General features: G+C 63.5%; 2 protein-coding genes across 6 annotated transcripts in view; both read right to left on the bottom strand.

Moving 5' to 3' along the window:
• Nucleotides 1-200: 200 nt before the first annotated feature.
• MAFA (MAF bZIP transcription factor A) lies at nucleotides 201-2,689 on the bottom strand. Its single transcript, XM_087447345.1, has one exon. It carries the CDS (start codon nucleotides 2,385-2,387, stop codon nucleotides 1,314-1,316), a length of 1,074 nt encoding a protein of 357 aa, XP_087303471.1. The 5' UTR covers nucleotides 2,388-2,689; the 3' UTR covers nucleotides 201-1,313.
• An 8,744-nt stretch (nucleotides 2,690-11,433) lies between these two features.
• ZC3H3 (zinc finger CCCH-type containing 3) overlaps nucleotides 11,434-14,763 on the bottom strand; it is a 105,671-nt gene continuing 102,341 nt past the window's right edge. For 2 of the 5 annotated variants that reach the window (XM_004443038.3, XM_087447342.1), the window contains 2 exons: nucleotides 13,810-14,201; nucleotides 11,761-11,923 (listed from right to left, as the gene is read on the bottom strand). In XM_004443038.3, coding sequence (XP_004443095.1) covers nucleotides 11,892-11,923; nucleotides 13,810-14,201 — 424 coding nt within the window. In that variant the 3' untranslated portion in view covers nucleotides 11,761-11,891. Of the gene's footprint in view, nucleotides 11,924-13,809; nucleotides 14,202-14,763 lie in introns of all 5 variants that reach the window. The other 3 variants (XM_087447340.1, XM_087447343.1, XM_087447344.1) reach the window with 3 other exon arrangements.

Here is a 14,763-nt window from a genome sequence, read left to right as displayed (position 1 = left end):
TGGAAGGCAGCAGGGGTGCCCGCGGGGTCGGGCCAGCTGACAGCGGCCTCGTCTACAACGCTGGCCAGTTCTCCCGGTTGGCCCAGGCGGGTCCCGCAGAGCAAAGGAAGAGCCCAGTTGAGGGACCTCCTTTTCTTTCTATTCAGGGAGAAATATGGTAAAAACGAAAGCCACAGAAAAACCAGCCAGGTTCCAGTGACTTTTGCATCTAAACGGATTTATTTTGTTTACGTTTTTTTTCTTTCCTCAATTTTGCAGCAAATGAAAAAAGAACCCAACAAAACCCAACACAAAACTTTCAACAAGCTGCTGTCTCCTGCTCAGAGCGCTTAGCAGGAGCAGGGAGGGGGAAGCAGTCCTGCTGGAGCCTGGGGCCCTGGTGGGCTCGCAGGGGCCAGAGCACTGGCCTCCCACTGGCTTTCCCGGCTAGTCCAAAAAGCACTCAGGCTTTGAAAAAAGATTGCACAAACAAAACAAAACAATTTAAATTAAATTAAAAACACTTTCTTCACCCACCCCCATGCCAGGAGGTTCAAGCCAAAACCTCCTCTTAAATTTTTTTTTTCTTTTTCTGCTAGAAATATTGTGCATTGCTTTTTTTTTTCTTTCACTTTTCTTGAAGGTTAAAATAAGATATATTTCCCGGGGAGTCATAAATGCGATCTGGTGCATAGAGAAATAGCAGCACGGGAGTCCCAACCGGCCCCCCCCTCCCCCCACGAGTACAGTAGAGCAGCAGGACTGAACTCAGCATAGATAATGTTCCTGGGCTTCGATCTCGGGGGGACGCCGGTGGCAGGGTGGGGGGCAGGCGGGCAGGAGGGCGGGCAGGGGCCGGGACATGCTGGGACACGCGACGTCCGAGGGCGACCCCGGCCGGGAAGGAGGGAGTTTCCTCCGGGATTTTCTTTTCTAATCGCCGAGCAAAATAAATATAAATACTTCGAAAATAAGACGGCTTTAAAAAGGAGGAGTAAAAACGGGCAAGGAAGGGAGGCAGAAAGAAGGGAAACCCAGGAGGGCGGGACGCGTCGGAGTCGGGAACCGCGTCCGACGTATGTACAAGCGGAGGCCGCAAGAAAGTTCGACCCGGCCCAGCTTTCCTGGAAGTCCCGCGCCCCGCGCAGAGGAGCCGCAGCGGCGGCAGGACGGGCTCGGGCTGGAGCGCGGAGACCGCGCCGCGGGAAGGGTCTCCAGTCTGGCGCCGGCAGACGCGGCAGCGGGGCGCGCAGGGCCGGCCCGGGCTTACGGCCTCGTCCTGGGCCGCGGAGTCCGAGCCTCCTCCCGGCGGCGGCGCGGGCTCGGTGCGGCGCTCACAGGAAGAAGTCGGGCGCGCCCTTGGCCCCGCCGGGGCCGACCTGCGGCGGCGAGGACTCCCGCGGGAAGCCGGCCCCGCCCGCGCCCCCGGGGCCACCCCGGCCCGCCAGCTTCTCGTATTTCTCCTTATACAGGTCCCGCTCCTTGGCCAGGCGCCCCACCTCCAGCTTCAGCTGCTCCACCTGGCTCTGGAGCTGGCACTTCTCGCTCTCCAGAATGTGCCGCTGCTGCACCCGCTTGAAGCGGCACGACTGCGCGTAGCCGCGGTTCTTGAGCGTGCGCCGCTTCTGCTTCAGCCGGATGACCTCCTCCTTACTGAAGCCGCGGAGCTGCCGGTTCAGCTCCCGCACCGACATGGACACCAGCTGGTCGTCGGAGAAGCGCTCCTCCAGGCGCACGTGGTGGCCCGCGCCGCCGCCGCCGTGGCCCGCGCCGCCGTGGTGGCCCCCGCCGCCGTGGTGGTGGTGGTGGTGGTGGTGGGCGGCATGGTGGTGGTGGGGGGCGTGGTGCGAGCCATGGTGGTGGCCGGCGCCCATGTCGTCCGCGCCGCCGCCGCCCGCAAAGCCCTGGCCCCGGAAGGCCTCGTAAGCCGCGGCGGCCGCCGGGTGGTGCGCGCCGTGATGCCCCGCGTGGTGGCCGCTGCCGATGAGCGCCTCCACCGCGTCCTCAGGCGTCAGGTTGAGCGCCTCCGGGTTCAGGTGGTGCTGGTAGCCGCTCATCCAGTACAAATCCTCCAGCGCCGGCTTCCCCGAGGCGCCCCCGATGGCGCCGGGGCCCCCGCTCGCCGGCCCCGGGGCGACCCCGGTCTGCGCCGCGCCGCCGCCGCTCCCCGCGCCGCCGCCGCCGGTGCCCGGGCTGGGCGCGCAGAAGCTGGGCGAGGAGGGCACAGAGGAGCAGGGCGTGCTGAGCGGCGTCGAGGACAGCGAGCCGGGCGGCAGGCGGTGGCAGAAGCGCTCGGCCTCGGGCGGCTCCTTCTTCACCTCGAACTTCATCAGGTCGAAGTCGTTGACGTACTCTATGGCCAGCGGGCTGCTGGGCAGCTCGGCGCCCATCGCCAGCTCTGCGGCCATCGCCCGGGGCCCCGCCGCCGCGCCCGGCTGAGCCCCGACGGGAGGCGGGGGGGGGGGAGTGCGGGCCTCTCCCCCCCCTTCGCTCCCCACGGGGGGCGGGTCCCGGCGGGGGCGGCCGCGGGGGGCGCCGGTTCCCGGCCGCTGCGCGCGGAGAAAAGTTTCGGGCAGTCAACTCAGCGGCGGCCGCTGGAGACGCCGCCGGTCGGGCCTCTCGGGCGGCCCCCGGCCGCACCCCGGCGCGAGCAGGCCGTCCGCTCCTCCCTATAGCCGCGCCGGCGGCCGGAGGGGTGGCCGGGCGGGTGGCGACTGCTCGGGCGCCCCCAGCTCCGCCCGCGTCCGGCCGGCCCCGCCTCCAACCCCGAGCTCCGCGCCTTGCGGTCCCCTTTATAGAGCCGGGCGCTCGGGCCCGCCTCCCCGGGAGGGGCGTGCGCCCTCGGGCCAATCGGAGCCCCAGAGCCACCGCCCTCATTTGCCTATCCCCATGGCAACCCGGAGCCCAGCTGTCAATCTCCTGCAGGGAACAGCTGTGGGAAGGGGTGGTGACCGGCCGCCTGCTAGAGGAGGGGGTAGGGCCCTCTGGTGGCCGCCGCGGGGGACTGCACAGGCAGCGGAAGAGGGGCGCGCCGGAGGCTGGGGGACTCGGGGCGCGGGGGTCGCGGGAGGCTCCGAGCACGGGAGGCGCGAGGGGCATGAGGAGCGAGGGGAGCTAGGGGCGCGGGGGGCAGAGGGGGTTCGGAGCGCGGGGCCCAGCCTGTGACCTCTGGGACCTCGCGTCTGCGACGGGGCGGCCGGAGAGTCTCGGGGGCAGAGGGGGCACCTGGGTGCCTTGGACTCCCGCCACGCCGCAGGCCCTGACCCCGCAGCTCCTTCCCCGGCTCTTCCCGCTCTTCACGGCCGGCGGGGAGGCCTCGTCCAGCCCCGCTAGAGTGACGGCGCCGGGACCTTCCGGCCTCCAGACAAGGGTGACACTGCGCGGCCCGGCCGGGCGCTGCGCGGAGAGCGCCGGTTATTTTTAGCCCCGCGGTTCGGGCCGGTTCAGGAATTTAGTCAACAAAGTTGCTGGCACCTCCGTGCGGCGGTATCCACTGCGGGACGCGCGGCTCCGGAGGGAGACGCGCGCGCCGGTGGAGGGAGACGCCAGGGACCCGAGGGGCGCGGGGCAGGTGGGCATGAGGTGCAGAGTCGGAGGGACCCCGGGGTGGGAGGGGCGCGGGCTAGCTCTGGCCAGAGGGCGGCCAGGCCGGGCACCGCATTAGGAATCCCCGGCCCCAGCTGCCCGCCAGCCCGGGTCTGGCTGCCTGGCGGGGATTCGGGGCGCCATGCTCGGTCTGGCCGGCTGGCGGGGATTCAGGGCGCCCCCCCATGCATGGGGGTCGGAGGTGGGAAGCCTCTAGTGCGAGGAGAAGGCGCGAGGGCTCGGGCCGCACGGAGCGGAGGCGAGTCTGGTCGCCCAGGGCTCGATGACTAGGAAAAGGAGCTGTGGGTGCGCCTGGAGCAGGCAGAGGTCCCTGACACCGTCCCTCTGGGGTCAGCGGAGGTGGGAGGGGCCGCACCTCTCTGCGGCATGACGCAGAGCGGTTCCCCTTCCCGAAGTTCTCTATACTGTTGTTACATGACTTTTACAATTAAAAAATTCAATCTTAAATGTAATCATCTATGCATAGACAGAAAAATCGGGAAGGACACGGCCAAGAAGCCACCAGTCACCTAGCCATGTGCTGGGGCAATTATCTACCTGGACTTTTTCTCCCTGGTATGAATGTTTATTATTTTATAATAAAAAAAATGGCGTACAATTGGCAGTGAAATCCCACTTGCTAAGATGTCGTGGGGGTGGCCTGGCCCCACTGTGCCAGGTGGGCACCACTCACCACTTCCTGCTGGCCCCCACATTCCTCTGAGCGGGCCAGGCAGAGCATGAGGACCCGCCCCCACAGGGATGGCCCAGCAGGTGGCAGAACCAAGGCCCTGGCCGGGTGTTTGGGCTCCAGGCCCCATGGGTTGCCTGATGCGTTTCCAGGTTTGGGGCTCCGTTTAAAGGCCCCAGTGTTCAGAGGGAGGCCCACAGCTCAGAGGTCTGATGCGGCCCCGTGAGAGCTGGTGGTGTGTCTGCCCGTCTGAGGGGGAGAAAGTGCTTGCATAGAGCTGCCCGGCCTGGCCACCTGGCCTCTGCCCCTCGCACTGTGGCTCAAGCCAGGGCTCTGGACCAAGCAGGGGTTTGGTCCCAAGCCCAGGAGGGGGCTGGGCTGGAGCAGGAGCCCAACCCCAGGCTCGTGCTGGCAGGAGGCAGGGTCCAGCATGGGCCCTCCTCACAGCTCCTGGCCTCAGGCCGAGGGGTACCGGCCCACAGCCATGTCTGGGCACTGTGGCACCTCCAGTCCCGCCCCAGCGCCTCACCTTGTCCTGAGAGGTGCAGGAAGGCAGCTGAGGCCGGGGCAGCCTTGCAGATCAGCCCTGACCTGCCACCCTGAACCTCCTCCAGGCCCATGCTCAGCCACCACCAAGCCGGGGGACAGTTCCTCCCACATTCAGCCCCAAAATGTGATGTTTAAGGAGGCTAGGCCCTGCCCAGCCCAGAGCCAGCCACCCCTTCATTTGATCACATACACAGATTCATTCGCCCTCCCACATAGCATTCATTCATTTCCTCACTCATTCATTCATTCACTCCACTGGGGCAGAGGGACAGCTTGTCACAGCCTGCTGCATGTGGTGACCAGCAACTGCATTCAGAACTGGGGGAGATGGGCCGGCCCTGTGGCTTGGTGGTTAAGTGCGCGCGCTGCGATGCTGGTGGCCCGGGTTCGGATCCCGGGTGCGCATCGAGGCACCACTTCTCCGTTCATCCTGAGGCCGAGTCCTGCATACAGCAACTAGAAGGATGTGCAGCTACGACATACAACTATCCACTGGGGCTTTGGGGGGAAAAAATAAAATAAATAAAATCTTTAAAAAAAAAAAAAAAAAAAAGAACTGGGGGAGAGACACAGGGACTTTCAGGGCTCAAGGGCCCCCCACCCCAGAGCAACCTGGGAAGGAGGGGGCTGCCTGGGGCTGAGCAGGGCATCCACGTGCCTGATGGACTTCGGCAACAGGCAAGCTCCCATGGCCCTGGACTTGGCCTCGGGGTCAGGCTGGCTTTCTAGAAGTTCTTGGGCCATCAGACCTGCCCTCAGCTCTTGGCCACCCCCTGGGGGGGCCCAGGATACTCCTGGGCGCTTGCCAACCTCTCCATCTGCTACCTGGCCTCCATGTGGTCTCTGCTGAGCCCTCTTCTCGCCTGTTAGTCACAGCCCGGTGGGTGGGAAAGGGGCTTGGAGACCTGGGACACAGGCTTTGGAGGGCTCCCCAGCCCGACCATCCAGCAGGCCCCTGGCGGTGCCCTGCAGAGCAGGTGTGGCGGGCTCTCCTAGCCCAGGGAAGGTGCTGGCCTTCCCCGGCTCAAGTAGCAGGCGTCGAGCTCACTCCTTTCTCCTCAGAAACTCCTGTTTGCCACGTGCTGGCTGGGGGAAGTCCGAGGAGGCATCACAGCCGGATCTGGGGCACAGAGGGCATGAGGGCCCAGGTCTACCCTCCTATCTGCCAGGAGTGGGCAGTAGAAGGACCACATAAAAAGCAGACAGGTGTGCTGTGTGCGCTTGGCCACGGCTGGCCTCCAAAGCCACACTGTCCTCTCAGCTCATCAACTGTCTGTTTTGTAGCCGGGAGAGGAACAAGCCAATTCTGTGCTGCCCTGGAAAAGGCTCTTTTTCTTCTCGTCTAGCACCAGCACGCCCTCCTACGGCCTTTCACCCACCCACCAATCAGTGCTCTGAACCCACAGAATTCCACAGGGACCACCCATGTGGCTTGTCATGAAATATACCCTACAAATCTTTATTGAGCACCCACTATGTGCCAGGCTGCCTGCCCCGGGGGCACCTTCCATTAGGAAGGTGGCCCCAGGATCCTTGGTTGAAAACAAGTCTGCTGAAGCCCGATGGCATAATGTGGCATTTTGTTACGTTTGTGGGCTCTGTGGCCGACGGGTTGGTCCTGGGTGTGGTAGGATGGCTCGTCTCTGACCTTGACAGCTGGGAGGACTTGAAGGCCGGAGCGACTGGACAGCTGATGGCTGGTGCCATTGGCAGCGTTTTTAGGCCCACGCCTGGCAGATGATGGTGGCTGTTGGCTGGAACGGCTCCATGCAGCGTGTCCACACGGTTGCTCACATGTGCTGGTTGGGCTTCCTGTGAGCATGGCGCCTGGTTCCCACAATGAGTGTCCAGGCGAGCCAGGAGGATGCGCCTGGCATTTTTGTGCATCCCTTGGTGCTCTGTTGGTCGATGTGCAGCATCGGTCTGCCCACGTCCAAGGGGAGGGCACAAACACCACCTCCTGTAGGTCACGTGGGGGAAGAACACTACACTGTTGCAGCATCTTTGGAAAATACAGTCTGCCAGAGTGGGGGTCAGGGGGCAGAAAACAAACCATAACATAAAAAATAAGTAAATTATACAATGGGTCAGTTTCCTATTGCTACATAACAAATTACCACAAGTCTAGCAACTTAAAACTATACACATTTGAGCCAGCCTTGATGGCCTAGCAGTTAAAAGTTCTGCACGCTCTGCTTCAGCGGCCCAGGTTTGATTCCCGGCACAGAACCATACCACTCATCTGTCAGTAGCTAGGATGTGGCGGCTCACATAGAAGAACTAGAAAGACCTACAACTAGAATATACAACTATGTGCTGGGGCTTTGGGGAGGAAAAAGAAGAGAGGGAGATGGGCAACAGATGTTAGCTCAGAGTGAATCTTTCCCAGCAAAACCAAAAAAAAACAACACACATTTATCATCTCAGTGTCTGGTCAGGAGTCCCGCAGGGCTTGGGTGGGGCTTCTGCTCAGGGTCTCAAGGTGTTAGGGTCTCATCTGGAGGTTCCTCTGAGGTAGGACGCCTCCAAGCTCCCTCAGGTTCTTGGCAGGACCATTTCCTTGAGTCTGAGGAGCGGAGGCCCCGGCTTCTTGCGGCTGAGGGCTGGAGGCTGCCCTTGGCTTGTCACCATGGCTGCCCCAACAGGGCCGCTGACTGCATCGGGCCAGCGAGGAGAGCCTCTGGAGCGAGTAGCCAACTCTTATTATGTTACATTATTATCTTATTGTATTATCTTACAATATATTATCTTACTATCTCATAAGGTGACGGAATCATGCCAGCTTCTATGGTTGAAACAGGTCCCTGGTCCTGCCCACCCTCCCAGAGAGTGGGCCACTCAAGGGTGGGAGTATGGGGCGGGACCATGGGCTTGTCCCCAGTACAGCACCTGAGAAGGTGAAAGATCAGCGGGGAGCAGGAGGGGCCCTCAGAACCGCTGGGGCAGGTCAGGTGGAGTGGCTTGGCTGCTGTGGGGAGGGGTCAGGAGCTCGAGGTGGCCACACTGAGGTGGGACACCTCTTCGGGACCATGGGACCACCCACGGATGGGCGCTCCGCTCTCAGCGGTTCCGCCACACGCGGGGACAGGCCCGGCGTCTGTCCTGCACCCATACAGCACATGGGTTTTCGGATCCGCTGTTAGCGCTCCGTCAGCAAATGCTGTGCTTCGCGAGGAGAGTGCAGCATGTGGATGGCTTACTTTTGTCCCTGGGATGCAGCTACTGAGCTGGGGCGCGTGGTCACCCAGCCAGCCAGCTGCATGGAAGATAGGATGGGAAGCCGCAAAAATGCTTGCCCCACAGACGGCAGGCCCCACGCTCTGGAGTCAAAGGTCAAAGGTGCCGCAAACACCCCCACCCCTCCCCTGTGCTGCTGAAGGCCTCCCCTCAGCCCCACTCCCTCCCGCCAGGGATTTCTTCCTGTGCTCACTGGCCAGTGTCCTCTCCACTTAGGGGGCTCATTTGCACTTACAACGGGGAGCCAAGTATGCCAGGCACCAGTCTGGGGGGTGCATGCAGCCACCACGAGCGGGTGGAGAGCAGGAGGCGTTGCCTCTTTGGGGAAGGGCTCCAGGCTGCGGGGAGCACACGCTGTCCCACGGACACTCTCCCTTCTGGCTCCTCCCAGCTCCCAGGTGAGGCCAGGCTGCCCACCTGCCACGTCCTCAGCCAACGCCTGCTCCAGACCCACACCCAGAAGCCATCTGTGCACCCCCCGCCCAGGCCCATTGGTCCCCCCCTGCCAGGGCGCCTCCAGTCTGCCCACTGCTCCCGCCTCAGGCACTTCACCTCTCCCTGAGACTAACGGCCCCAACAGACGCCCAAAGACCCCCCAGCCTGGAGCTCAGATGGTGGACCATGGTTCTGTGGTCTCCCCCAAATGAAGCCTGCCTGCCAGTCCAAGGCCGCCCCTTGCCTCTAGCCTGGAGGGTCAGTGAAGGGCCCGCTCCTCCCTGCTGCATGGTCTCGGCCCATGCCACTCTGCTCATCACATGACTTCAGGTCTCTCCCCATCCTCATGGGTCCTTGTGGGGCTGTCATCTGAGAAGCTGCATGACCTGCCACACCAGGGCAGTGCAGGGGAGGGCACAGGCGCCAGGCAAGGATGGCGGGATCCAGGAGAGGGGGCTGTCCTTCCCGGGCCAGGGGAGTCGTGCTCTTGGCAAAGGCCTAGGCAGGAAAGAGCCTCCATGGAGGAGCCTGGAATCCACGTCACCCTCAGCCAACACCTCACTTAGTCTGGGTTGGTGCAGGCTGATGGCGACCTGCACCTTCATCCCCAAGAGTCTTCGTTGGCTGCCCCTTGGCACGAGGAGCCCAGAGGGACACTCAACCCAGAGGAACTGCCCCCTTCCCCTGCCCAGGAGCACGGAGTCTGACCAGACTATGCCCAAGGCTGACAATGTCCCCAAATGGGTCACAGGGAGTGATGGGGGCACTGGGCCCAGGCCCAGGAGCACAGGGCAGCCAATGGCCTGGGCATCTCCTGCTTCCTGGAGCGCACAGCCCTTCCTGAGCCCTCCATGCTGGCCCATGGCAGTCACACGGTAGGCTGCACCACGGGGCAGTGGCCTGAATCCAAGCCACTGCCACACTCCCCTTCCCACCGGGCAGCGCGGGGCCTGTGTGGGCCATGTGGCTCTGTGAGCACTTGGAAAGCCCTGGCCGCGCTGGAGGAGGGGCAGAGTGGCTCCCTAGTGAGTGTGGGGCCGGAGGGGCAGACCCTGGAGAGCAGCAGCGGTCCTAGCGGGCAGGGGTCCAGCAAGCAGTGGTCCAGCTGCCCACCTTGTGTCCAGCCAGCGCCCACCTCGCAGCCTGGGGTGCAAGCATGTGTCCCTTCATTTACTGTGGAGGAAGAACAGGGAGACAGGGAGGAGAGAAGGGTCTGAGCCGGCCGAAGCTTGGATCAGGCTGGACCAACAACCGTGTCTCTGTCCACCGTCCTTTCTGTCCAGGGAGAGGAGGGAGAATCTATTCCCCCGCCTCTCCCGTCGTCAAACATTTGCCCTTCTCGGGGAGCTCACGGTGGCCGTCAAGAGGGAGCCTGGGGCCTGCTCCCCCCTCGACTGACTTGGCCTTGGCTTCAGCCCCAGGGACACCCCACAGTTGCAGGCTGCAGTCCCCAGCTCCGTGGTCTCCCCTTTGATAGTCCTCAGCCCGGGATCCACAGCCCCACTGCCCCTCCCAGGACCCAGGCTGAGGCTGGCACAGGGGGACCCAGAGGGGTGGCTGGGCGAGGACATGTGGCTTGCAAACATTGGGCCTGGGTGTGCCTGGCCAGAGCAGCCCTGGGGCCAGGCCCACAGTGGGGGCTCACTAAGTTCATTGACAGGGTGGGCCCTTTCTTGCCAGGTCTAACTCCAGAATCACCATCCTGCCGAACCAGCTGCAGCAGGAGCCATGGGCACACGTTAGGCCCAGGGACAGTGGCGTGGGGTCTCAGGCAGCAGTACCAGCGACGATCACCACGACACGACTGCAATCACCTGCTCCGCCTGATTGGGTGTCTGCCATCACGGACGCCAGGGAAGACCCTCACTGCGAATCAGCCCTGGTTCCCATCACCTTCGGGCTGGTGCAGGAACGCCCCATCTCACACACACGGGCTGGGGGAGGACAGGACTCCACGAATCCTCACCATGGCCTCATGGGCGTGGAGCATCCACCCTGCCCGAGCGTGGGCTGGGCCACAGGGCCTGCTTTGGTCAACGGGACCCTCACAGCTGTGGTGTGGGCAGAGGCCTGAGCTGTATCCACACAGGTGGCCCTCATACGCTTCGGCCTGCACTGGACAGTGCCTCCCCCTCAACTGGGGCCCAGAAGGGGCAGGCGAAGGACTAGTGGTTGTGCAGCAGAGCCCCCTCCAGGCTGAGGCGCAGAGCTGCAGGCCGGCGAACGAGAGGCCCATAGCGCATGGATACTGTTATGCAGCGACACTGGGGCAGTAGCTGACTGATACAGGGATGCAGATGCAGGGCGGCCACCCCAGGAAGGAGGGTGCTGGCACACGCTCCCTTCTCTGGAGGTGAGGGGGTAAGTACACTGAATGGCCCTCTGTCCCTCCAAGCCTTGGCTTTGGCCTCCCTGGGTCCCTCTGGAACTGGAGACACCTCCAGCATGGGAGTGTGCGAACCCCCTCCCTCAGGCTGCCTGGCCTGCCCTCTGTCCCCCACCCTGGCCCTGAGACACCGGGAAGAGAGGCTCGAGAGAGGACCTCAGCTTGGGGAACCCGGGCCCCAGCCTATCATGTCGAACATGCCCCAGGGCCCTGACCTAGGCCTCTCCACCACAAATCATGCCAGCTTGGCCATGGAGGAGAGGCTGCCCTCACCCTCTGAGTCTCTCAGGGAGGCAGGGAAGTGGGCTGACATTCCTGCCCAGGAGAAGCAGGAGGCTATGCCTTGGCCCGACCCAGCCCGTTCAGATCCAGGGCCAAGTGGGAGGATAATGTAGGGGCCACTGGAGGGGGCTCTGTAGCTCCCAGGGGTCTGTGGCCTGCCCCTCGCCTCCCCTGGGGCACTGCTTGATCTCAGGCCTCCAGGTCCCCCCAGGGGGGCACCTCTGGGGCCTGTGGGCAGTGTGTGTCCACCTGGGTGGTGGCGTGGTGGCAGTTAGGACAGCCAAGCAGACACAGGACAGAACTTTTATTGCTGAACACAAAACCGCCAGGGAGGCCTGGCCGGCAGCTTCTTCCCTGGGCAGGAGTCCTGAGGGAGGGCTGGGGGGCGCATCACACTGCCACTGCCATATTCACAGCAGGGACGGGCCTGGAGTTGAGCCCTGCCTGGGCCCCCTCAGGGCGGAGGGTTGGGGGTGCATCCTGGAAGTGAGGCTGAGGATCCAGGGGTGGGGAGGTGGGCTGTGTGGAGGGGCCGACTGGGCAGGGCCCAGCCCAAGGGAGAAAGCAGGGCCCTGGACACGCACTGGTCACGGAAGGCTGAGAACCAGGCGGGCAGAGCAACGGCTGTGTGGCCCCCGTTGGGGGCTCGGTGGCAGGCGGTCCCTCCTCTGGGGCAGTGGTGGGCGGAGTCTCCTTCCTCTCCAGGGATGAGGGGCTGAGGTAGGCACGAGCTGGCCCCCTGGGCCCTCACAGACGGGGTTTGATGTGCAGAGGTTTCCCTGTTCCGAGAGGAGCAAAGGTCAGGCACCAGAAGCCCCCCAGCCAGGAACACCCCCACCCCCACAGCTTCTGGGTCAGGATTGGGGGGACTCCATCAGCCCAGGCCTGCACAGTGGGGGCCGCTAGAAATGGGAGAGAGCAGCTTTGGTCAGGCCGCCATCTTCCAACCCACCGCCCACCTGCCCTGGGGTCCAGCCACCTAGCGGGGCACAGGCCTGGCTGGTGGGGCTGAGAGGGGAGGGGGGGGGAGCAGTAGCCTGTGTGCTGGGTAGCCCCTGGGCAGTGGGCAGGTCACAGGTGGGAGCCACAACAGCCTCAGGTGGAGCTATAAATACCAGGTGCACACCACCGGCATGCAGCACACTTGCGCTTGCAACAAAGCTGCCAGACGCACACGTGGCAGCCGCACTGTGCCTTCAACGTGAAAAGCCAGGGTGTGTGAGAGAAATGGCTGTGTGGTGGTGGGAGGGCCTGGGCAGGAGGGGCGGAAGGGAGAGGCTGCAGCACGTGGCCTGGAAGGGCTTCCCACAGCAGATCAGGGGCCTGCGGACGAGAGTCTCGTCCAAGGGGGCTCCCTCCCTGTGCGCCTCACTCACTGGGCGCCATGCCTCTCCCCTGCTGTGACTGCTCCAGGACACCTGCTGCCGGGTCCCCACTGATCACAGATGCCTCCGTGTGGCTGCCATAGGCACGGCACTGTCCACATACCCCCTGCAAGCCTGCCTCTCCTCCTGGGTCCCCCACTTCAGAGCTGAGGACCCCAGGCACCTGCTCAGCCAAGCCAGAGCTCGGAAGTCAGGCCCAGCCAGCCGGGTCCCAGGCCTGCAGACCTCACCAGGCTCTGCCCCAAGCTCTCACCAGGCTTGGCCCCTACCAGTTGGCTGCCTGGGCAGGTGCAGCCGGGTCTCCTGCCCTGGGGCTGGCCCAGGACCACCTCTACCTGCCCCTCCAGCTCCCAACCCTGGCCAGGCAGAGCGAGGCCTGGGCAGAAAAGGAAGGCTGATGGGGGTCCCCGGTCAGGGTACATCTCTGCAGCCTCTCCTGGGCCTTGCCCACCCTGCCTGCATCCTCTGATTCTAGGGTTGGCTGATGGCTTCCTGATCTTATGGAAAAAAAAAAAAGAGGTGGCTGCTTCAGGGCCCCCAAGTGCTCCCTCCCAAGCAGTGAGCCCAGAGGCCCACCCAGATGCAGGGGCCGGTGCCCTGGCCGGGCGGGTGGAGGGCCTGGCCGAGGTCCGCGCCCTGGCAGTGGGGGCTGTAAACAGGCGGCGTAGGCTGGCCTGCTGCGCAGGCGTCTGAGTGTGCTCAGCGGAGCTGTTTGAGAAGGCTGCAGCAAGCATCTTCCATTAACGTTACGACCGTGAAATATGACAATAAAATGATAGCCGTATGGTCGCAAATTTGCAGCCCGCCAAGCTGCGTGGGGTTTATCGTCACTCAGACGCGCGGAGAGCTGTAAAATGTTTACAGAAAGGGTCGTTTGCAGCCATAAAATCCTCCTTTCTCTCCTAAACAAGGCTGAGTGGAGCCATTTACCAAGCCCCAAATGTTCATCAGGGGAGAGGGAACATCTGTTCTCCCCAGGAGCGAGCGGTGATCTTCCAGAACAAATTAACAAAAATGGGTGCTTCCTAATTAAATCAGCCCTTGGCTAGGGTGGTCTGTGCAGGCGGCTGCTGTGCTCGCACCTCAGCGGGCCCTGCCCCTGTGGCTGGCAGGTGCACACTTGCCAGCTAGAGACACGGCACAGCAGCGCCCAGACCACACCGGGCCCTCTGGACCCATCCAGGGCCCACCTGGAGATTCTGACTTGATGGGTCTGAGGTGGGCATTGAAAAAGAGTCCCTGTCGTGCCAGGCTGGGTTCTTGGGGGCCAGGCTGTCTACCTGAGTCCCTGTGGGCGGTGCTCCTGGAAGTCCGGGCCCTGGGCTGGCCTCCTGGGCTCGGTGAGGACTGCAGGGAGATGAAGGAAGGCAGCTTGGAGAGGCTGCCGGAGCCCGTCACCATCACCGCAGAGGCAGCCTCTTCCTGGAGAGACAGCTCCTCCTGGTCCAAGGACAGGGAGGGGGAAGTGGGGGAGGCGGAGGAGGAGGAGTGGGGGGAAGAAGGGGAGGAAGAGGAGTGGGAGGGGGAGGAGGAGGAGGCCTTTGATGACAAGGGAGAGGCTGAGGCCACAGCTAACCCCCGTGGGGAGGAGGGAGGGGAGGCTGAGCCAGCGGCCACGGAGGTGGGGGAGCTGGGCATCTGTCTGGCGGGGCGCTGGGCGGCTGAGGACTTCCTGTGGGAAAGGAAGGGGAGCAGAAGTGTGAGGGGGGTGGCTGCTTGGCAGGACATGGATCTGGAGGGTGCTGGCCGACCACCTGCGTGGCGCCTGTCCCAGCAGCAGGGCTCCTGGTCCCTCCCTACCCATTCCTACCCCAGCAGCCACTGGACATCACCGGATATCCAGGTCCAAAGCTGGCCCTCGGCCCCAAGGTCAGGCTGGTGACATTATGAGACCTACAGCCTGAGACAGCTGGGGTCATCCCAGCCGCAAGCCCCAGCTCAGTGACCCTGTCCTCACCTTCCAGAGCCTTGTCCTCCTTGTCCACATGGGCTCCTACCCTCACAGGGCAGGGAGGCACATGGGCCCAGCCACGAGCATCACCCGGACCCTCCTCTCTCCTGGGGGTGGGAGTGGGTGGCTGAGAAGCCCCCATCTTCCTCCATGGGGTGGGGGCTGGGCAGCCCCACTCAGGCTGGTCTGGGCCACGGATGCCCTCGACTCTGTCCAGCCTGGGGACCCGTGGTGGGGCACCTCTTGAGGTCACTTGACCCTCAACTTTGGACTGAAGTTTCTT

Source organism: Ceratotherium simum, chromosome 23 (assembly GCF_057802395.1).
Source record: "Ceratotherium simum simum isolate JZ-2026a chromosome 23, ASM5780239v1, whole genome shotgun sequence".
In the NCBI taxonomy this organism is placed as follows: Eukaryota; Metazoa; Chordata; class Mammalia; order Perissodactyla; family Rhinocerotidae; genus Ceratotherium; species Ceratotherium simum.
This window is presented reverse-complemented; position numbering and strand designations above follow the sequence as displayed.

Coding starts and splice junctions, on each gene's coding strand:
- MAFA (XM_087447345.1), bottom strand. CDS start 2,387: ATGGCCGCAGAGCTGGCGATGGGCGCCGAGCTGCCCAGCAGCCCGCTG.